Source organism: Dreissena polymorpha, chromosome 15, assembly GCF_020536995.1.
Source record: "Dreissena polymorpha isolate Duluth1 chromosome 15, UMN_Dpol_1.0, whole genome shotgun sequence".
NCBI classification, from domain to species: Eukaryota; Metazoa; Mollusca; class Bivalvia; order Myida; family Dreissenidae; genus Dreissena; species Dreissena polymorpha.
This window is the reverse complement of record NC_068369.1, coordinates 55,607,103-55,628,637: the sequence shown is the minus strand read 5'-3', so window position 1 is coordinate 55,628,637 and position 21,535 is coordinate 55,607,103. Positions and strand designations below refer to the sequence as shown.

At 38.7% G+C, this 21,535-nt stretch overlaps 2 protein-coding genes across 3 annotated transcripts in view; one reads left to right on the top strand and one right to left on the bottom strand.

Moving 5' to 3' along the window:
- LOC127860129 (DNA polymerase epsilon catalytic subunit A-like) overlaps positions 1 to 21,535 on the top strand; it is a 148,825-nt gene that overhangs the window by 63,028 nt on the left and 64,262 nt on the right. Inside the window, exons 25-31 of the mRNA XM_052397979.1 lie at positions 758 to 846; positions 1,243 to 1,345; positions 2,642 to 2,722; positions 9,437 to 9,562; positions 9,755 to 9,964; positions 10,929 to 11,132; positions 15,058 to 15,190. Coding sequence (XP_052253939.1) covers positions 758 to 846; positions 1,243 to 1,345; positions 2,642 to 2,722; positions 9,437 to 9,562; positions 9,755 to 9,964; positions 10,929 to 11,132; positions 15,058 to 15,190 — 946 coding nt within the window. The remainder of the gene's footprint in view (positions 1 to 757; positions 847 to 1,242; positions 1,346 to 2,641; positions 2,723 to 9,436; positions 9,563 to 9,754; positions 9,965 to 10,928; positions 11,133 to 15,057; positions 15,191 to 21,535) is intronic.
- Positions 1 to 21,535, bottom strand: part of LOC127860121 (uncharacterized) — a 252,862-nt gene that overhangs the window by 216,724 nt on the left and 14,603 nt on the right. The window lies entirely within an intron of this gene.

Sequence of the window (21,535 nt, the reverse complement as noted above, 5' to 3'; positions counted from 1 at the left end):
GTACACTCAGAACTGAAGTAAAGTGATGAAGTGTACACTCACAGCTGAAATTTTATTGTACAGTGTACACTAAAAACTGATTTAATGTGATGAAGTGTACACTCAGAACTGAAGTAATGTGATGAAGTGAACACTCACAGCTGAAGTAAAGTGATGAAGTGTACACTCAGAACTGATATAGTGTAATGAAGTGTACACTCAGAACTGAAGTAATGTGATGAAGTGTACACCCAGAACTGAAGTAAAGTGATGAAGTGTACACTCAGAACTGACGTAAAGTGATGAAGTGTACACTCAGAACTGACGTAATGTGATGAAGTGTACACTCAGAACTGAAGTAATGTTGTACAGTTTACACTCAAAACTGAAGTAAAGTGATGAAGTGTACACTCAGAACTGAAGTAATGTGATGAAGTGTACACCCAGAACTGAAGTAATGTGATGAAGTGTACACCCAGAACTGAAGTAAAGTGATGAAGTGTACACTCAGAACTGACGTAAAGTGATGAAGTGTACACTCAGAACTGACGTAATGTGATGAAGTGTACACTCAGAACTGAAGTAATGTTGTACAGTTTACACTCAAAACTGAAGTAAAGTGATGAAGTTTACACTCAGAACTGAAGTAAAGTGTTGAAATGTACACTCAGAACTGAAGTAAAGTGATGAAGTGTACACTCAGAACTGAAGTAAAATGTTGAAATGTATACTCAGAACTGAAGTAAAGTGATGAAGTGTATGGCCCCTTCTGTTTCAGTTCCTAGGAGACCAGATGGTGAAGGACGCTGGTCTCAGCTGCAAGTTTGTCATCTCCAAGAAACCTGAAGGGGCTCCAGTAACTGAGAGGTAATAGGCTTTATTTCAACAAATTGTGATGAGATCTTAGCCTTGCTGTTTTGTGCAATAAAACACGGCTTACTCGTTTATTTGCCAATTCAACCAATTGCTACACATTGACACATGTGGGTACAGAAAATTTATTTCGGCTACAAATTGTTCTTAATAAAACCTATAATATAGCCAAAGTGACAAAAAATTTGCCCTATCAAGGCCACTTTGACTAAAGAACAATTTTAGCCAGGGGAAGGCCAGGTAAGCATAGTAAAAAAATAAAAAATGCATGTAAATCATCAGCCTCTGTTACTGTTGTGAAGCTTACATATTATACCCAATGTGATTTTTTATATTTTATTAGAAAAAATGTTTTTAAAATCAACATAACGTACTAACCAAACTTTACAGAGCCATTCCGCTGACGATCTTTGAGGCAGAAGCTGGGGTTAAGAAGCACTATCTACGCAAGTGGTTGAAAGCCCCTGGAATGAACAGCTTTGACATCAGAGAGGTGGGGGCTTTAACCCTTTGAGCGTTGGAACCGGAATTTGAAGGCCTTTGCAAACAGTTTGGATCCAGATGAGACTCCACAGAACGTGGCGTCTCATCAGGATCCAAACTGTTTGCTATTCTGATAGTATTCTTTGAAAAAAAATCAAAGAAAATGCTAATTTTAGAAATTCAGCAGACAACATTTTAGCAGACGACAAATTTCCCAGCATGCAAAGAGTTAATCATTTTGAAATAGGCATAGAATGTTCAACATATGAAATGTATTATCACCAGAGGAGATTGAAGGTCAAGTACATAAGAGTACATTACATGTGATCATGAACATTGTGGTATTTAGGGAAGCGGACAACGACAACGAGCGAGGCCTGGTATAGGGGAGATAACCCTGGGTAAGGAGTTAGGTTAGGGTTAGGTTTAGGCTAACCCTAACCCAACCCTTAACCATAACCCTAACCCTATTAACCCCCCATGCGCATTACAATACCAAGCTTCGCTCGTTATTGTTTTCCGCTTTCCGTATTTATGCCATCTTTTATCAGATGTCAAAGAGCAGGTGAATGTTGAAAACCAAGAAAGAAAGCAAATTAAATGCTGCTTTGTACAGATATTGTACAGACAACAAGAAAATGCACACATTAATGATGTTATTAAATGGCTTCTGCTCAAACTGAAGCAAAGAAAGGTAATGCCAATATAGGAAGTCAAAACATGTGTTTAAGATACTGTTTCAAGATTTGTCACATGCATGTTTTTATTCCCCAGGAGCGAATGATCGGGGGTATATTGTTTTTGGCCTGTCTGTCTTTCTTTCTGTCCGTCTGTCATTCTGTCCCAAAACTTTAACCTTGGTCATAACTTTTGCATTATTGATGATAGCAACTTGATATTTGGCATGCATGTGTATCTCATGGAGCTGCACATTTTGAGTGGTGAAAGGTCAAGGTCATCCCTCAAGGTCAAAGGTTAAATATATGGCTTCAAAGCGGCCCAGTAGGTGGTATTGTGTTTCACAAACACAGCTCTTGTTTATGTTTACATGTAAATTACTTTGGTTATATATCTGTAAAAAAAATCTGCAAAAAAAGGAAATGGACAATACAATCCAGCGGAAAATAATCTGGAGCACTGACATTATTAATGGCCGAGATTTCTGTTTCAGATTCTTGACTGGGTGTACTACATTGAGCGGCTATTTCTGTTTCAGATTCTTGACTGGGATTACTACATTGAGCGGCTATTTCTGTTTCAGATTCTTGACTGGGAGTACTACATTGAGCAGCTATTTCTGTTTCAGATTCTTGACTGGGAGTACTACATAGAGAGGCTGGGAGGCTGTGTCATGAAGATCATCACCATACCAGCGGCTCTGCAAAATGTACGCAATCTTGTAAAACTAGATTCCAGGGTTTCCCTTTAAGCTTCAAAAAGTTGTAGCAACTTACTTTAGCCAAATTCTAAAAGTCGCCAAATTTGGGCCATACTAGCAGCTTTATGTGTTCTGAAATACCAATAAAGGAAACTAACTATTAAGATAATAGTAATCAATTCATGTGTAGCATATAAATAATATAAATGTGTTCTAGCATATAACCTGCTACATAGTGCCAAGAACGCCTTTTACTAGGCGTTATTCTTAAAATTAAAATGTTGACGACTAAAACATAAAAATTATGTTACATGTATATAGCAACAATTAATGTAAAAAGTTTGTGTATTGCCTTTAATCACTCCGATTTTTCTAAACAATCAATACTTACCTTTTTGATTGTTATTGTTGTCAACTTTGTATACTGTGAGAAACACTCGCTCATAAGCGCAAAGTTGTTTTATTTCAAGTTGTTTTTTATACGCCCGTATAAAATACGGGACGTATTATGTGAAACCCCTTGGCGGGCGGGCGGCGGGCGGAAGGCATCACTTTGTCCGGACTCTAATTCAAATTGTATTCATCAGATCTTCACCAAACTTGGTCAGCAGTTGCATCTAGTTGATATCTAGGCCAAGTTCGAATATGGGTCATGCCGGGTCAAAAACTAGGTCATAGGGTCAATAAGTGCATTTTCAAAGGGGCCACTTTGTCCGGACTCTATTTCAAATTGTATTCATCCGATCTTCACCAAACTTGGTCAGCAGTTGCATCTAGTTGATATATAGGCCAAGTTCGAATATGGGTCATGCCGGGTCAAAAACTAGGTCATAGGGTCAATTAGTGCATTTTCAACGGCGCCACTTTGTCCGGACTCTAATTCAAATTGTATTCATCCGATCTTCACCAAACTTGATCAGTAGTTGCATCTAGTTGATATCTAGGTCAAGTCCGAATACGGGTCATGCTGGGTCAAAAACTAGGTCAAAGGGTCAATTAGTGCATTTTCAACGGCGCCACTTTGTCCGGACTCTAATTCAAATTGTATTCATCCGATCTTCACCAAACTTGGTCAGTAGTTGCATCTAGTTGATATCTAGGTCAAGTCCGAATATGGGTCATGCTGGGTCAAAAACTAGGTCAAAGGGTCAATTAGTGCATTTTACTTTGTCCGGACTCTAATTCAAATTGTATAAATCTTATCTTCACCAAACTTGGTCAGTAGTTGCATCTAGTTGATATCTAGGCCAAGTTCGAATATGGGTCATGCCAGGTAAAAAACTAGGTCATAGGGTCAATTAGTCCATTTTCAACAGCGCCACTTTGTCCGGACTCTTATTCAAATTGTATTCATCCGATCTTTACCAAACTTGGTCAGTAGTTGCATCTAGTTGATATCTAGGTCAAGTTCGAATATGGGTCATGTCGGGTCAAGAACTAGGTCATAGGGTCAATTAGTGCATTTTCAACGGCGCCACTTTGTCCGGACTCTAATTCAAATTGTATTCATCCGAAACTTTTAAACAACTTTTTATCCTGCGTCAAAGTGGTATGGGGGTATAAGTCACATTCAGTGACAAAGCTCTAGTTCAAGTTGAATTCACCAAACTTGGTCAGAGGTAGTATATAGATTATATATCAGTCAGGTCTGATTGGAGACATGCAACCGATTAACACATGCAATATTTTTATGCAATATTTTTATCCAGTTTTATTTTGCGATATTTTCATCGGGTTTATTTTTTTCGCGATTTTTTTAACGAGTTATTTTTAACAACATGTTTATTGGTAAGTTTCATTTTTCCTTCAATCTAATCATGATTTCCACAGGTACATGAGTTTTTCACTGTGCATGGGTACTATAGAAAGGCAACTGTTTATCATTGTCATCAACCTAAAATCAATTTTTATACGCCCGTTTTAAAAAAACGGGACGTATTATAGTTTCACCTTGGCAGCGGGCGGGCAGGTGGGCGGTGTCCACAGCAGTTTCCGCTCTCTAATTCAAATAGTTTTCATCCGATCTTCACCAAATTTGGTCAGAAGTTGTGTCTAGACAATATCTACATGTAGGTCAAGTTCAAATATGGGTCATGCCAGGTTAAAAACTAGGTCACGAGGTCACTTAGTGCATTTCAAGCATTAAGCATGATGTCCGCTTTCTAATTTTAGTAGTTTTCATCAAATCTTCACCAACTTTGGTCAGAAGTGGTGTCTAGATGATTATGAAGGTCAAGTTAAAATATGGGTCATGGTAAAGTTATCAAGTTGTCCAAAGCCTTAAAACGGGCGTATCTTGTGACAGTTTGGCACTCTTGTTTATATCTGTAAAGCCAAAAAAATGATGACCAAATCAGGTAACTTGTAACAACACCCCAATTAATCGCAGTAATCAGCATTACATGCCAATTTATGGCAGTCACAACGCTCCATTAATTTCAATAGTATCGCTTACATCATAGAAATTGAATGCAAAACAACTGGCGTGAAGCGGCTGGTAAACAGAGCGTCTTAAAAATATTGAGCTTAAAATGTGGATTTTCGCAAAGCCATTTGCGAAAATCTGTCAAATTTTGTAGTTGGCGTCAATTGCAGCAATGTGGATTGACAGCGTGAACCCTGAGGATCTTTATCCCTTTACCACTCAGATAAGATATTTGACACACTTGTAGTCCCTAAGAAAATCAAATCACATTTGAGACCTTTCATACTTCATGCAAGTTTTAAAGCCTTCAATTCCAACTGTCAGATACTGATGAGCAGATTGCGAGCAGGCAGTTCTGGTTTTATGCGGTTGCAAATGTTCAGTGTCATGTTTCATTGAGAATGCTGACCTAAGATCATCGGTATAGTGGTCATTCTGAGAAAACTAGGAAAATAATGATTTTGAAATCACCAGGTAAAATGTAACAGAGTATGGTTAAAGGAAAAAAAACAAATCCCAGATATCTAATGATCATATTTATCACCCATCATGCTTATTTGCATGGTGGTTGCATGGGAGGAAAAGAAGACACTTGGATTTTTATGCCCCCTTTCGAAGAAAAGCAGGTATATAGTCTTCGCACTGTCCGTCAGTCTGTCACACTTCGTGTTCGCTCTCTGATTCAAATAGTTTTCATCCGATCTTTACCAAACTTGGTCAGAAGTTGTATCTAGACAATATCTAGGTCAAGTTGGAATATGGGTCATGCCGGGTCAAAAACTAGATCACGGGGTCACTTAGTGCATTTCAAGAATTTAGCATGGTGTCCGCTCTCTAATTGAAGTACTTCTCATCTGATCTTTACCAAACTTGGTCAGAAGTTATCTAGGTAAAGTTCGAATATGGGTCATGCCGGGTCAAAAACTAGGTCATGGGGTCACTTGGTGCATTTCAAGGATTTAGTATGATGTCCGCTTTCTAGTTTATCTTTTTAGCTCGGCGTTTAAAACCCGAGGTATTGTCACCAGCACGTCGTGTCGTGTCGTCCGCCGTCTGCATCATGCTAAAACCTTAACATTGGCTCTAAAATCAAAGTGCTTCCACCTACAACTTTGAAACTTCATATGTAGATGCACCTTGATGATTCCTACACGCCACACCCATTTTGGGGTCACTAGGTCAAAGGTCAAGGTCACTGACCTCTGACAAGCTTTCATTTATTCAAAACTGCACCCGTAGCCGAGCGTGGCACCCGTTATGCGATGCTCTTGTTTTATAAATTCTGTTAAGTTTTAAATCTTTTTTTATGCCCCCGAAGGAGGGCATATAGTGATCGGACTGTCCGTCTGTCTGTCCGTCACACTTTGCGTTTAGGCTTCGAAAAATGCTCATAACTTCTATGTCGCTTCAGATAGCAATTTCATATTTGGCATGCATGTGTACACTTCAACACCGTTATTTCGAACACCGATAATCCGAAGTCACCGTTATTTCGAAGTATTTTTCTGGTCCCGATTTGGATTCTTGTTTGTTTAATGTAAAATTTCATTGTTAATCCGAACTTCGTTTAACCGAAGAAATCGTTAATTCGAAGTGATTCTGTCGGTCCCAACACTATTATTCGCACCTAATTATCAATCTTTAATCCGAAGTCAAAACTGCAAAATACTGAGCGTCAAAAGCCGATAATAACACCTTTGTCGTCTGCGCGAACGCCGGTGTTCAGAGAAACATCGCGTATTATTAAAAAAAAGGTTAATTTATTTCCGAAAATGTATGCATATGTATGTATGTCTGATAATTTGTGCTATTCGTTTTATTTTATATGTTCTGTAATTAGAGAAAAATAAAAAAATATAAAAAGAATCGTTTTATTCCCCCGTTTGTTACGAGTAGAAATATATTGCTATCTGACTAGTTTACGTTTTTAAGTAAGCGTGTAACCGAACCATGCGAATTCCACAACGTTTTATTTTTAAGGAATCAAAGAAGTCTTCTGTCAAATGTTTATTTCGAATTATCGTTAATCCGAAGTTTTTTTAACGGTCCCCACGACTTCGAAATAACGGTGTTGAAATGTATATGGACAAGGCCTTTCCATACGCACACAAATTTTGACCCCTGTGGCCTTGACCTTGAACTTGGGGTCCGCGTTTAGGTTTTGAAATCTGCGTTTAGGTTTCGAAAAAAGCTCATAACTTCTATCAAGCGTTTATAGGGGGCATAAATCATCCTATGGTGACAGCTCTTGTTAAGGTCAAACATCAAGTTCAGTTCAGGGACCCGGCCCCATTCCCAAAATAGTGGCGGAAAAAACTTAGCTGGTCACTTGGGAGGAAGCAAAGATGCATATTGATTTACGGTCATCAGGTCAAAGGTCAGGGTCACATTGGCTTGCAAGATGAATTTTTATGCCCCCTTTGGAAGAAAAGGGGGCATATAGTGTCCGTCTTTCCGTCACACTTTGCATTTAGGTTTCGAAAAATGTTCATTACTTCTATGTCCCTTGAGATATAACGTTCATATTTGGTATGCATGTGTTTATGGATAAGGCCTTTCCATACGCACAAAAAAAATTACCCCTGTGACCTTGATCTTGAACTGAGGGTCCGCGTTTAGGTTTCGAAATCTGCGTTTAGGTTTCAAAATTTTTTAATAACTTCTATGTCCCTTGAGATATAACCGTCATATTTGGTATGCATGTGTATATGGACAAGGCCTTTCCATACGCACAGAAATTTTGACCCCTGTGATCTTGAACTTAGGGTCCGCGATTAGGTTTCGAAATCTGCGTTTAGGTTTCGAAAATGCTCATAACTTCTATGTCCCTTGAGATATAACCTTCATATTTGGTATGCATGTGTATATGGACAAGGCCTTTCAATACGCACAAAAAATTTTACCCCTGTGACCTTGACCTTGAACTTAGGGTCCACGTTTAGGTTTCGAAATCTGCATTTAGGTTTCAAAAAATACTCATAACTTCTATGTCCCTTGAGATATAACCGTCATATTTGGTATGCATGTGTATATGGACAAGGCTTTTCCATACGCACAGAAATTTTGACCCGTGTGACCTTGACCTTGAACTTAGGGTCCGTGTTAAGGTTTCGAAATCTGCGTTTAGGTTTCGAAAATGCTCATAACTTCTATGTCCCTTGAGATATAACCTTCATATTTGGTATGCATGTGTATATGGACAAGGCCTTTCCATACGCACACAATTTTTTACCCCTGTGACTTTGACCTTGAACTAAGGGTCCATGTTTAGGTTTCGAAATCTGGGTTTAAGTTTCAAAAAATGCTCATTACTTCTATGTCCCTTGAGATATAACCTTCATATTTGGCATGCATGTGTATATGGACAAGGCCTTTCCATACGCACACAAATTTTCACCCCTGTGACCTTTACCTTGAACTAAGGGTCCGCGTTTAGGTTTCGAAATCTGCGTTTAGGTTTCGAAAAATGCTCATAACTTCTATGTCCCTTGAGATATAACCTTCATATTTGGTATGCATGTGTATATGAACAAGGCCTTACCATACGCACACAAATTTTGACCCCTGTGACCTTGACCTTGAAGATAGGGTCCGCGTTTAGGTTTCGAAATCCGCGTTTAGGTTTTGAAAAATGCTCATAATTTCTATGTCCCTTCAGATATAACCTTCATATTTGGTATGCATGTGTATATGGACAAGGCCTTTCCATGCGCACACAAATTTTGACCCCTGTGATCTTGACCTTGAACTTAGGGTCCGAGTTTAGGTTTCGAAATCTGCGTTTAGGTTTCGAAAAAAAGCTCATTACTTCTATCAAGTGTTTATAGGGGGCATAAGTCATCCTATGGTGACAGCTCTTGTTTTTCTACACTAACTTCACAAACGGTTGACCTTTCATGCAAATTTGTGTAGTGGTTTTTGGATGTAAAGTAAGACACCTTTTAAAATTAAGGTCATCATATCAAAGATTTGTAAAGCTTGTTTCATGAAATTAATTTACATTCAATATTCAGAGAATTTTTATGCTCATATAAATAAGTATGATGGTAAAACTTTAGGTACAGTGACCCCTAATTATTTTCAAATCAAGAGGTCCAAGGTTATTGTCACATGGATGACTTTGCTGCCTGCCTGAGGGCAAACATGTTTTACAAACATTTATCGTTAACAAAGTGTTAACATCTTTATCAACTTGAACCAGAATTTAGATGCAGAATGAGATAGTTTTTAGACCGAGTTGAACTATGCTAAACAATAGCAATTGTTGTTTTCAGAAATAGAAACTGTTGATTTTACAGGTGTCAAATCCAGTACCCAGGATTGCCCACCCAGACTGGCTTCAGAAGAAGCTCCTGGAGAGAAATGATGTGTTCAAACAGAAGAAAATCAGTGAAATATTTGCTGCAGCTCCTAAACCAGTGCAGGTTGAGTGTATTCTTTATCGCCAGTGTCTTGTTGGGCTTAATGCACTAAAGTCGTACATGTAGTCAGGTTTTTGCTTAAATTGGCCTGATGATACATATATGAATTTCAACCAGCCAAAATTACATTTCAACAGCCTTCAATGTCTGGGCCATATGAAGTGGACTTCCAGAAGTAATAAATATTATTTTCAGGATGACGTCGCGTTCAAGAAGCCCGCCAGCGTCAGGGACATAGAAGACATGGGCTCAAGCTCTGGCTCCTCCAGCCCTCGGGTGACCATTAGCAACAAGAGGAAGCGCACAAGCGACGACCACTCTCAAAGCCAGGATGAGTCCCAGCTGGATGGCTCCCAATCCTGGAGAGATGTGCTGGGAACACCGCCATCGCAGGGGACCACCAAGGTGGGGGCTGTTGAAAAATGGGTCTTAATGCATGTGCGTAAAGTGTCTTCACAGTTTAGCTTGTTCGGTCCAGGACGACACTTTCCCATTTTATGGTATTGTTTGTTTGTGTGGACTTCACAGGCTAATCCGGGACGACACTTGACGCACATGCATTAAGCCCTGTTTTTCCAGATTGAGGCTCATACACATTTTTATGCCCCCGAAGGGTGGCATATAGTTTTTGTACTGTCCCTCTGTCAGTCTGTCGGTCCGTCAGAAAACTTTAACATTGACCATATTAACTTTTGCAATATTGAAGATAGCAACTTGATATTTGGCCTGTATGTGTATGTCATGTACTGTAGCTGCACATTTTGAGTGGTGAAAGGTCAAGGTAAAGGTCATCATTCAAGGTCAAATATATGGCTTCAAAGTGGCGCAGTAGGTTGTTTCTGACAAACACATCTCTTGTATATATCTTATATTATATATGTATATACAGGGGACTACCAAGGTGGGGGTTGGTGATGAGGTTGTGATCATTGACTTTTCTTAAACTATTTGCTGTATTTTGACATGCTGGGCTGTTCATTTAGTAGAGCACTTAACTCCTATTCCGTGGATTGCGATTAGAAATTTCTACGGTCATTCAGTCCCTGTCTATGATTCAAGTAGAGCAGTTACTGACATACACAAGTATGAGTACTTGGTTCTGGTAAACCCAGGAAAGGTGTGAGTTGCTCAAGATAAACCAAAATCCAAACAAGCAAAAATGTTAATATCTTTATGTGGCTAAACAATACTATAATCATATGACTTTATTACTGTGTGAGAGAACATTTGTTTATCAATTTATTAGACATAAAATAACCCATTTTCTTGTAATAGAAAAATATTTTTAACAACATAAATTCATCTAACAAATTGAAATGTGGATTTTGGTTCTTGGGGTTAACCAATAGACCATTATGACTGTCTGCAGTTGGAGCAGCTGGAATGGCTGGCCTATCACAAGCGCAAATGGCAGCTGCAGCTCAAGGAGAAGAGGGACCGACGCAAACGAAGACGTGTTGACTTCGACAGCGGCCCCGGTCACGTTCCACTTACCACCACCAGTCGTGGCATCGGTGGCTTCCTTCGTCGCACGGCTAGGAGCATCATGGACATGCCCTGGCAGATTGTGCAGGTGAGCTTTACTCGCGCAATTGTTAAAATAAATTTTGAGTTGACTCAATAACACATTTGGTTTGCATTACCATGCAGTTTTATTTATGTTTGTGGTTGTAAAAACCTGTACCAGAATTTGAGAAGTCAAGTGAACTGTAGTTGATGTTACAAATCACTAAAAATTAGTTGAACACAGGGAATAATCTAGAATTTACTATCTATGGATCCCTGAACTCGCAGATTTTAGACCAATGAGTTCCAGGCCAAAATTAATGAGTCCACCTTGAAAAGAATGGGTCCCAAATTTTGAAAGATACCAAGTAGTGAAGAATATGAGTCTAAATCACACTAGCTCAATAACTATATTTTGCAATAAACTTTTAATAATCTCAAAGACATGTTTAAACCAAAAAAAAACAAATTCAGGGTTATCTCTATCTTGTTTGCCTTCACATAGGCTATAACAGTGTCTGTTACATGAATGTAACCTGTTACAACATTTCAACTTGATTCAAATTGATGATAATATTATTGTTAACATCCAAATTGCAAGCTTGATTATATTGTTAACATCCGAATTGCGAGCTGTTGACCCACCGTTATTAAAGCTTAGAGTTGTTTGTTTTAACACATTATTTAGGAGGCATTTTTAGCTCATCTATTTTTTGAAAAAAAATTATGAGCTATTGTCATCACCTTGGCGTCGGCGTCCGGTTAAGTTTTGCGTTTAGGTCCACTTTTCTCAGAAAGTATCAATGCTATTGCATTCAAACTTGGTACACTTACTTACTATCATGAGGGGACTGGACAGGCAAAGTTAGATAACTCTGGCGTGCATTTTGACTGAATTATGTGCCCTTTTTATACTTAGAAAATTGACAATTTTGGTTAAGTTTTGCGTTTAGGTCCACTTTTTTCAGAAAGTATCAATGCTATTGCATTCAAACTTGGTACACTTACTTACTATCATGAGGGGACTGGGCAGGCAAAGTTAGATAACTCTGGCATGCATTTTGACAGAATTATGTGCCCTTTTTATACTTAAAAAATTGAAAATTTTGGTTAAGTTTTGTGTTTAGGTCCATTTTATTACCTAAGTATCAAAGCTATTGCTTTCATACTTGAAACACTTACTAACTATCATAATGGGCCTGTGCAGGCAAAGTAATGTAACTCTGACTGGCATTTTGACAGAATTATGTGCCCTTTTTATACTTAGAAAATTGAAAATTTGGTTATGTTTTGTGTTTAGGTCCACTTTATTCCTACAGTATCAAAGCTATTGCTTTCATACTTGCAACCATTATTAACTATCGTAAGGGGACTGTGCAGGCAAAGTTATGTAACTCTGACTGGCATTTGGACGGAATTATGGGCCCTTTATACTTAGAAAATTGAAAGTTTGGTTATGTTTTGTGTTTTGGTCCACTTTACCCCTAAAGTATTATAGATATTGCTTTCATACTTGGAACACTCGCAAACTATCATAAGGGTACAGTAAAAGGACAAGTTGCATAACTCTGGATGTCATTTTTACGGAATTATGGCCCTTTTTTGACTTAGTAACTTTGAATATATGGTTAAATTTTGTGTTTCGATCCACTTTACTTCTTAAGTATCAAGGCTATTGCTTTCAAACTTCAAATACTTTCATGCTATCATGAGGTTACTGTACCTGGCAAGTTGAATTTTACCTTGACCTTTGAATGACCTTGACTCTCAAGGTCAAATTATTAAATTTTGCTAAAATTGCCATAACTTCTTTGTTTATGATTAGATTTGATTGATACTTTGACAAAACTACTCTTACCTGACATACCATAATAGACTCCACCCAAACCATCGCCCGTGCCCTCCCCCTCCCCCCCCCCCCCATTTTTTTTTACGGTTAAAAAACTAAACTATTTATTTTGATTATTTTATGTTTTAAATACCGTCCAACCATCGCACCCAAGAAACACCCCCCCCCCCCCACCCCCCCTTCCCCCACCCCCCACCCGAATCCCCCCCCCCCCCCCCCCCCCTAAATTTTTTTTTTTTTTTTTTTTTTTTTTAATATCACAAATTACCACCACACCCTCACACTATACCCCCCCACCTCACCCCCCCCCCCCAATTTATTTGAAACGGTTACAAAACACAAATATTTATTTTTATTATTTTATGTTTGAAATACCGTCCAACCATCGCACCCAAGAATCCTCACCCACCCCCCACCCCCCCCCCCCCCCTCCCCGATTTTTTTTTCCTTTTTTTCGCATTTTTGGAAGATAATGTAATAAATGTCCACACCCCCACACAATGCACCCCTCTTCTATCCACCCCTCCCTCCTTTGTGATTGAAAATGATAGTCCCTTCACCTTTAAAAAGAAAATAGATGAGCGGTCTGCACCCGCAAGGCGGTGCTCTTGTTTCTGTATTATTTATGACTAAGTTACAAAAAGTTAAAGCAGGTTTTCATCCGGGGACTCTAGAAAATATCATAACACACTCTATTTAAAAGGTCGATTCTAATTGGTTTGTATTATACAGCAGCGGCTCGACTAGAGCCAATCAAAAGACTTGTTGCAGTCTTCAAGCCTCATTCGGTTAAACTCAGCGTTCATCGCTACACTTTTGACTCGTACCCAAGATGGTTCGTACTTATCGTGATTCGCGTAAGCAATGCGTCCAAGTGGACGCACATATTTCAAAATTATGCGTCTATTTAGATATTTATGCGTCATAGAGCGGGACGCTCATGTAGATTATTCCCTGTAAACACTTAAGTATATTCTTCATTCTAAAGATTAAAAATGGTTTTAAGAAATATACCATGCTCAGGACACATTATTGCCATATATCTTTAAACAGTTTTGTAGGATTTTACAGTTATTCCAATTGTTTATGTAAATAGTCTATAAGGACCATGTGCACAAGATGTTGGGTTCAGATCAGTTGTAAATTCCATAAGTCCAAAAAGTTGACATAACTAAGCTAATATTTCAGTTGATTGAGACAGGCCATCTGTGCCAGTTCAAGTTATGTGCCCTGATTGGCATTGACCTTCATATTGAGACAGGCCATCCTGGCAAGTTCAAGTAATGGGCCCTGATTGGCATTGACCTTCATATTTCAGTTGATTGAGACAGGCCTCCTGGGTCAGTTCAAGTAATGGGCCCTGATTGGCATTGACCTTCATATTGAGACAGGCCATTCTGGCCAGTTCAAGTAATGGCATTGACCTTCATATTTCAGTTGATTGAGAAAGGCCACCCTGGCCGTTCAAGTTATGGGCCATGATGAGCATTGACCTTCATATTTCAGTTGATTGAGACAGGCCTCCTGGGCCAGTTCAAGTTATGGGCCCTGATTGACAGGGACCTTCATATTTAAGTTGATTGAGAAAGGCCATCCTGGCCAGTTCAAGTAATGGGCCCTGATTGGCAGTGACCTTCATATTTCAGTTGATTGAGACAGGCCACCAGGGCCAGTTCAAGTTATGGGCCCTGATGGGCAGTGACCTTCATATTTCAGTTGATTGAGACAGGCCCGCCCCGGCTAGTTCAAGTTATGTGCCCTGATTGGCATTAACCTTCATATTTCAGTTGATTGAGACAGGCCACCCGGGCCAGTTCAAGTTATGGGCCCTGATTAGCAGTGACCTTCATTTTTCAGTTGATTGAGACAGGCCATCCTGGCCAGTTCAAGTTATGGGCCCTGATTAGCAGTGACCTTCATATTTCAGTTGATTGAGAAAGGCCATCCTGGCCAGTTTAAGTTATGGGACCTGATTGGCAGTGGCAGTGACTTTCATATTTCAGTTGATTGAGAAAGGCCATCCTGGCCAGTTCAAGTTATGGGCCCTGATTGGCAGTGACCTTCATATTTCAATTGATTGAGACAGGCCACCCAGGCTAGTTCAAGTTATGGGCCCTGATTGGCAGTGACCTTCATATTTCAGTTGATTGAGACAGGCCACCCGGGCCAATTCAAGTTATGGGCCCTGATTGGTAGTGACCTTCATGCCATGAAGCTGAATGTACCAAGGATCTTCTATGTGAACCAGAAAACTCCCAAGGCAGGGGAAGGACAAAGTAAGGAAAGCTGTCTTATTTCTTAAACAATCTAAAATGCGAAACACTAGTTTAATTTGCATATTAAAATTCAGCGGAATTGTTTATGCATGTGAAGTGACTCATATCAGTCTGTCATCTTATAAATGTACACTTTGCGTATGCTATATGAAATTGGAAGTATATTTTAGGTTTAAACAAGTCATTTTAATAGCATAAATACGTTACCTGCTATCTAATAGCTACCTTTTCCAAGGTGGGTTAATTCATCAGGAAAATTCTGGAGCCGGAAGCCGGCCACCCTGTCCCATACACCGAAACTAGATCAGGCTAGAACATAGTGCAATGCAATTAAGTCTAAACTGGAAACTGTGTCCACCATAAAATCAATCTTCTTTTCCAGATGGTATAGTAAACAGCCTCCATATTGTCGAATTTTAAATCGATAAAATTTCGTTCTGTTTATTATATCTTCGTGGGTATATTGATGTAATAAGATTTATAATTTATCTTTTAATATATTCTCCATATTATTTCTGGATTTGTGTTTAGTTTGTTTTAGATATTATACTTCTAGCACGTAATGGCTGAACAATGTAGAGAAACGTTCCAGAGCCGCAAGCGTACAGGACATGTTTCAGTGGAACCTACCGGGCAAGACGTAGATCACATGGCTTTGGCCATGCATTGGTCGACGTCAGACCATATGGCTCCTGTCATACTTCGGTCTTTGGAAGTACCGGTACAGGGCAAGATGTCGACCGCGAGGCTTTAACCCTGTCGCTGTCAGACCATATGGCTACCGCCATACGTTGGTCTTTGCCCAGTGACGTCACCAGTCGTTACATGACCAGTACCGGCACCGGTTACCGGTCACCAGTCAAGGTAAGGCACCGGTCACCAGTCAAGGTCAGACACCAGTCAACCAGTACCGGGTACTGGTCACCTAGCATCGTACACCGGTCATCGTGCACCAGTCATAGAGCACCAGTCATTCTTGGACCGGTCCGGTCAACAGTGAACTTTGGACCGTTCTGGTCACGGTTCATTCCAGTTTGCCTGGCCATATAACTGGCTTTGCAACACCTGTGAGTGAGGGAGTTACTGTACGAGTGTCACGGGACGTTGACACAACGTTGTCAGCACTTCACAATAGTAGGCCCAGTCGCGTTCCTACCTCTCACCACAGTCATAGACGTTCATCATCGGATGACTCTGACCATTCGTCCTCCTCTTACTCGTTATCCCAGGACTCTTCGTCTTCTTCAAAGAGCCCTCATCACTACCGGAGTAGACATAGATCACGCTCTTCTTATTATCCCAGCCGAAAAAAAATTCAGAGGGATATGGTAATAGTCTCCATCAAACCTTGGCATATGCCAATTGACAAGTCTGTTATTTCAGGTGATAGTAACTGTCCCTTATTATTTTATGTTATTGACAGGTTCTTTGTTATGATTAGCGGATAAGTGGGACTGAATGACCGTTAACGAGTGTTCTTTATTAATTTGTAATAAAAGCGCAGAATATATTTCAGTCAGGTGTCAGGGCCCTCAATCTATCAAATCTGTCGCCGAAATTCGGCAGCAGTCCCCCACCTGAAAAGTAGACTTTTTTCCCCTTTTGGGGGGAAAAATTCCCCCTAATAAACAAATAATTTTTTATTTTTTTTTTTATTTTTTTTATTTTTTTAATAGAAAGATGTGTCTCATGATTATTATATCTCAATACTATTTCAATTTAATCTTTTCAAACATACTAAATTATGAAAAATGCAATGAATATAGTGCAAACATGTACAAATGAAATAATGAGAGAGTAAGTAAAAAATTCTCCAAAAAAGGGAAACGCCGCGAAAATTCCCCCTCCTAAGGGCTGCGGACCCCTTCCCCCAAAGTAGTGTGAGGGCCCTGGGTGTTGATCACACATCGTTATATTTTAATTGCGTTTAATAGTATTGTCTTTAATCAGGATTTGCCGCGTGTTGGCTGTATAATCTGCAACACCCCTGAAAAACACAATACACACAATGGGTAATAAAGTTGTTAACAATTAGCGCTAATCAACACAATTCTACCTAAACGAAGTCGACACATTTGATACAGCCTTATTGCATTCGCGTTTTACAGGAAATGTCAGTTGTCAGTACACTGTATAATGTACACCCCTTTGTGTCAAAACCGGATTTAACATGAGTGTGAATAGTCGACTGTTTCATGTTCTTTGTATCAATACCATCCGGGTATCTGTACTATAAGAATACCAGTCGACAAACAAGGTGCGCGCTTCAGCATATGGGTATTTGGACGTTCAAAAAATTGACCTACGGTTTAGCGTTCACGCCGTCGAACGCATTTAGCAATATAACTTGTTTTTTTTTCACTATTTCTTTACTTGCAAAAAATACTAGTGGCTTATAACTTACCTTGCATTCCTTTTTAATCGCATTTTGCAAGTGTGCGAGTGTTAATTTCGAGCCCTGTGTATATGCGTATATTACGCTGGATTTAAATGCCTCGTACCTACGGTAATTCAGTCTTATTTGTTTCAAATATGGGACATGATTGTTCGTTAGGATCTTGAATTCGTCCATCGGTTGAAGGACGAAAAAGAAGAAAATTAATGTCTGACGAATAATAATGGTTCACAGTAACAAATTATTTTTTTTAAATCTAATCTTGATGAAACTTTGTCAGAACATTTATCTTTACAATTTCTAGGCCCAGTTGGACTCTAGGTCATGTGGATGCAAAAACTAGGTCAACAGATAAAATCTTAGTAAAATATTGTCAACAATCTTTATGCCAGATGTAAGGTTCGTTGTCATTGAACTTTATGATTATGTCTATCTCAACAATATGTAGGTTAAGGTATTAGCACTCTAATGGGACATGTTGATTTTCTCTTCTTTCTTCGCATATTTCTTAGTGTTGTGGTATTCTGCATTTATCATTAAAGTTTAAATACGATTCACCGTACAATAATATTTTTTTTGACATTTTCAGTTTTGAACCACCAAATTTTACAAAATTCACTCTCATTAATCCAAATATCGAACAAACATCACTTTTTTAGTATGTATTAATAGATAAATGCATAATATATACAAATATGATAGTTTATAACAAGTGAGAACAGGAATAAAGAAAATATAAACAAACAAGTGATGTCATCATCCTTCGGAAAACGAGAAAAATTTCAATCTCTAGTCACAAATCTTTTTTAAATAAGTTGCCAAAAAAATGGCAAAAGGAAATTACAATCTTCGAACGCAGAAATCATCTACAATGCATATGCTTGAATTAAAAATAAAGAAATAAATAGGGGTCACCAGTGAAAACGAAAAGTTCCTGCTTTACAATCAAGGGTACCCCCCTTTTCCAGAAATGCCATACTGAATTTGAGATTTTTATATGTGAGCATAAAGATGAGCTAAATGTTCTAAAATTATTATAAATAGAAGAAAAAAAAGAGGAAAAGCCTATAATAAACTCATAAACATATTAACATACATACATCTCATATATCATGTGTGACATGTAACCTAATCAGTGCAGTAAGATTTGCTAACCTAGTTTGAAATTGCACGTGAAATGCGTTCTTCTATAAATAAGACTTGAAAATGTTACAGGGAAATAAGAACATTAATAATTAAGTAACAAGGCACATTAAATCATTCAATCACACACATTTAAAGGAAAATAGATTTATCCATTTATCAATGAGTAGTGATACTTGCGATAACATTAAACTTATTATTTTACGACTGCAACGATAAAACAACACATTACTCCATTTAACTAGTTTAATGACCCGATTCCAAAATATTTTGCCGCCCAATAAACATCACAAAATGTAATAGAATGCACAAAGTATTCACTAACAGATCTCTTTAATATTATACGAGTAAAAAGTGGGATATAAAAGGCCGCAGCGAAAAAACAGCCGGTGGTAACCACGAGCCTAACGAAAAATCGGCTACTCACTCGTGGAAACCTGTTACTTTGAAAATATACCTACCGGAGGTGGATGAGCACACGATAAATTTACAAAACGTGAAGTAACACCGTTATAGTAGCAACACCGTGTACCCAAAATAAAAAATGCTATTGCTCATCAAGCGACCGAACTAGGAAGAACCATATACTTTGCTGGTCTAAACCTAGTTCTACCAATCGCTTGACCATTGTATCCACTTTTACATGATAATCGCCATGACACTTTTAATGACACACTAAAACTTTTACTTGATCACTACACTTGTGATCGCACTTTTTTCGCACTTGCGAATTACATACTTAATCGGACATTGATCACTACACTTGTGATCACACTTTTGCGCATTTGCGATAACACTTACTTGATCACTACACTTGTGATCTTTTACATACTTAATCGGACATTGATCACTACACTTGTGATCACACTTTTTGCGCACTTGCGTTAACACTTACTTGATCACTACACTTGTGATCCAATACTTTTACTTGTACCTTTTACATACTTAATCGGACATTGATCACTACACTTGTGATCACACTTTTTCGCACTTGCGATAATATACTTAATCGGACATTGATCACTACACTTGTGATCACACTTTTTCGCACTTGCGATAATACTTTTACTTGATCACTACACTTGTGATCACTTTTATCGCCACACTTGCGATAATATTACTTGTACCTTTTTACAATCTTAATCGGACATTAAAATACAACTTATCGCTCAGGCAGCGATTTGACACCTAAACGTTTTTTACCCTACGGTATTGCTACTATTTTTTATTCTGTTCAAGCAGCTTAAACTTTAATAACTTGGAATTACCCGAAAGGACAAGGATGATAAACTACGCAAGTAGTCACAGAGTCCATTCAGATAAATGTAAACTTGGAATTACCCGAAAGGACAAGGATGATAAACTACGCAAGTAGTCACAGAGTCCATTCAGATAAATGTATAAATGCGCATGCCCATCCGACCCCCGGCAAACAGAATTTTCCGGCACTGCGACAGGAAGGCAAATGCAACAAGAAATATATGACAATAAAATTACAAGACATAATAACACATAAAAAGGCTCATATGACAATAAAAAACAGACAGAATATAAAAAACGACGCCAAAGTGAATGTTCGGATATGGAAGTGGCATCAAAAATTCCTGTGCACTTATATTAAACACGAGACAGTTCATTGTTCACCGGCAGAATGCATGTGCTCTATATAAACGTGCGACAGTGCGTTTGTCCATTGTAGCATTCGATGAAGACAGTCCAAGCGCCGAGTCACGCTGTCCGCTGGAAAGCGCCCCAGTTGTACAAGACCAAGTTTGGCACCATCTCGATCGACTGTAAGGGGTGTGGCCTGGCCCCGGCACCAAAATGGGTGTGAATGTCTGCTGTCAGATTTTAGGATCCCGCCATGAGCCGGTGTACATGTACTGGAAATATAGAACTTGCCGGCAGAATCGTATAGCTCAAATGTATAGTCCATTTATGTGCAAGATATGTTTTTAAATCGACTCTGAGCATCTTAAAATGTGGATGTCGGACCAGTCGAGATATTAATCAGGGTGCGGTGGGTGGGGTTTGTTGACGATCCGAACAAAAGCACAGGCAGTTTGCAAAAGGCGGAATGACGTAATATCACGTGGTACGGAAATGCGTAATTTCATTGTTTTAACGAACTCTACCGAAGCATTCCGTACATAACGTTACATCCGTAATCGTATCTATAGAAACCAGCAAACAACATTCGTTTCCGCGAAAATAAATATTATTAATTTATATTCAGAAATTAATAAGTCTTATTTTACGACTGCAACGATAAAACAACACATTACTCCATTTAACTAGTTTAATGACCCGATTCCAAAATATTTTGCCTCCCAATAAACATCACAAAATGTAATAGAATGCACAAAGTATTCACTAACAGATCTCTTTAATATTATACGAGTAAAAAGTGGGATATAAAAGGCCGCAGCGAAAAAACAGCCGGTGGTAACCACGAGCCTAACGAAAAAATCGGCTACTCACTCGTGGAAACCTGTTACTTTGAAAATATACCTACCGGAGGTGGATGAGCACACGATAAATTTACAAAACGTGAAGTAACACCGTTATAGTAGCAACACCGTGTACCCAAAATAAAAAATGCTATTGCTCATCAAGCGACCGAACTAGGAAGAACCATATACTTTGCTGGGCTAAACCTAGTTCTACCAATCGCTTGACCATTGTATCCACTTTTACATGATAATCGCCATGACACTTTTAATGACACACTAAAACTTTTACTTGATCACTACACTTGTGATCGCACTTTTTTCGCACTTGCGAATTACATACTTAATCGGACATTG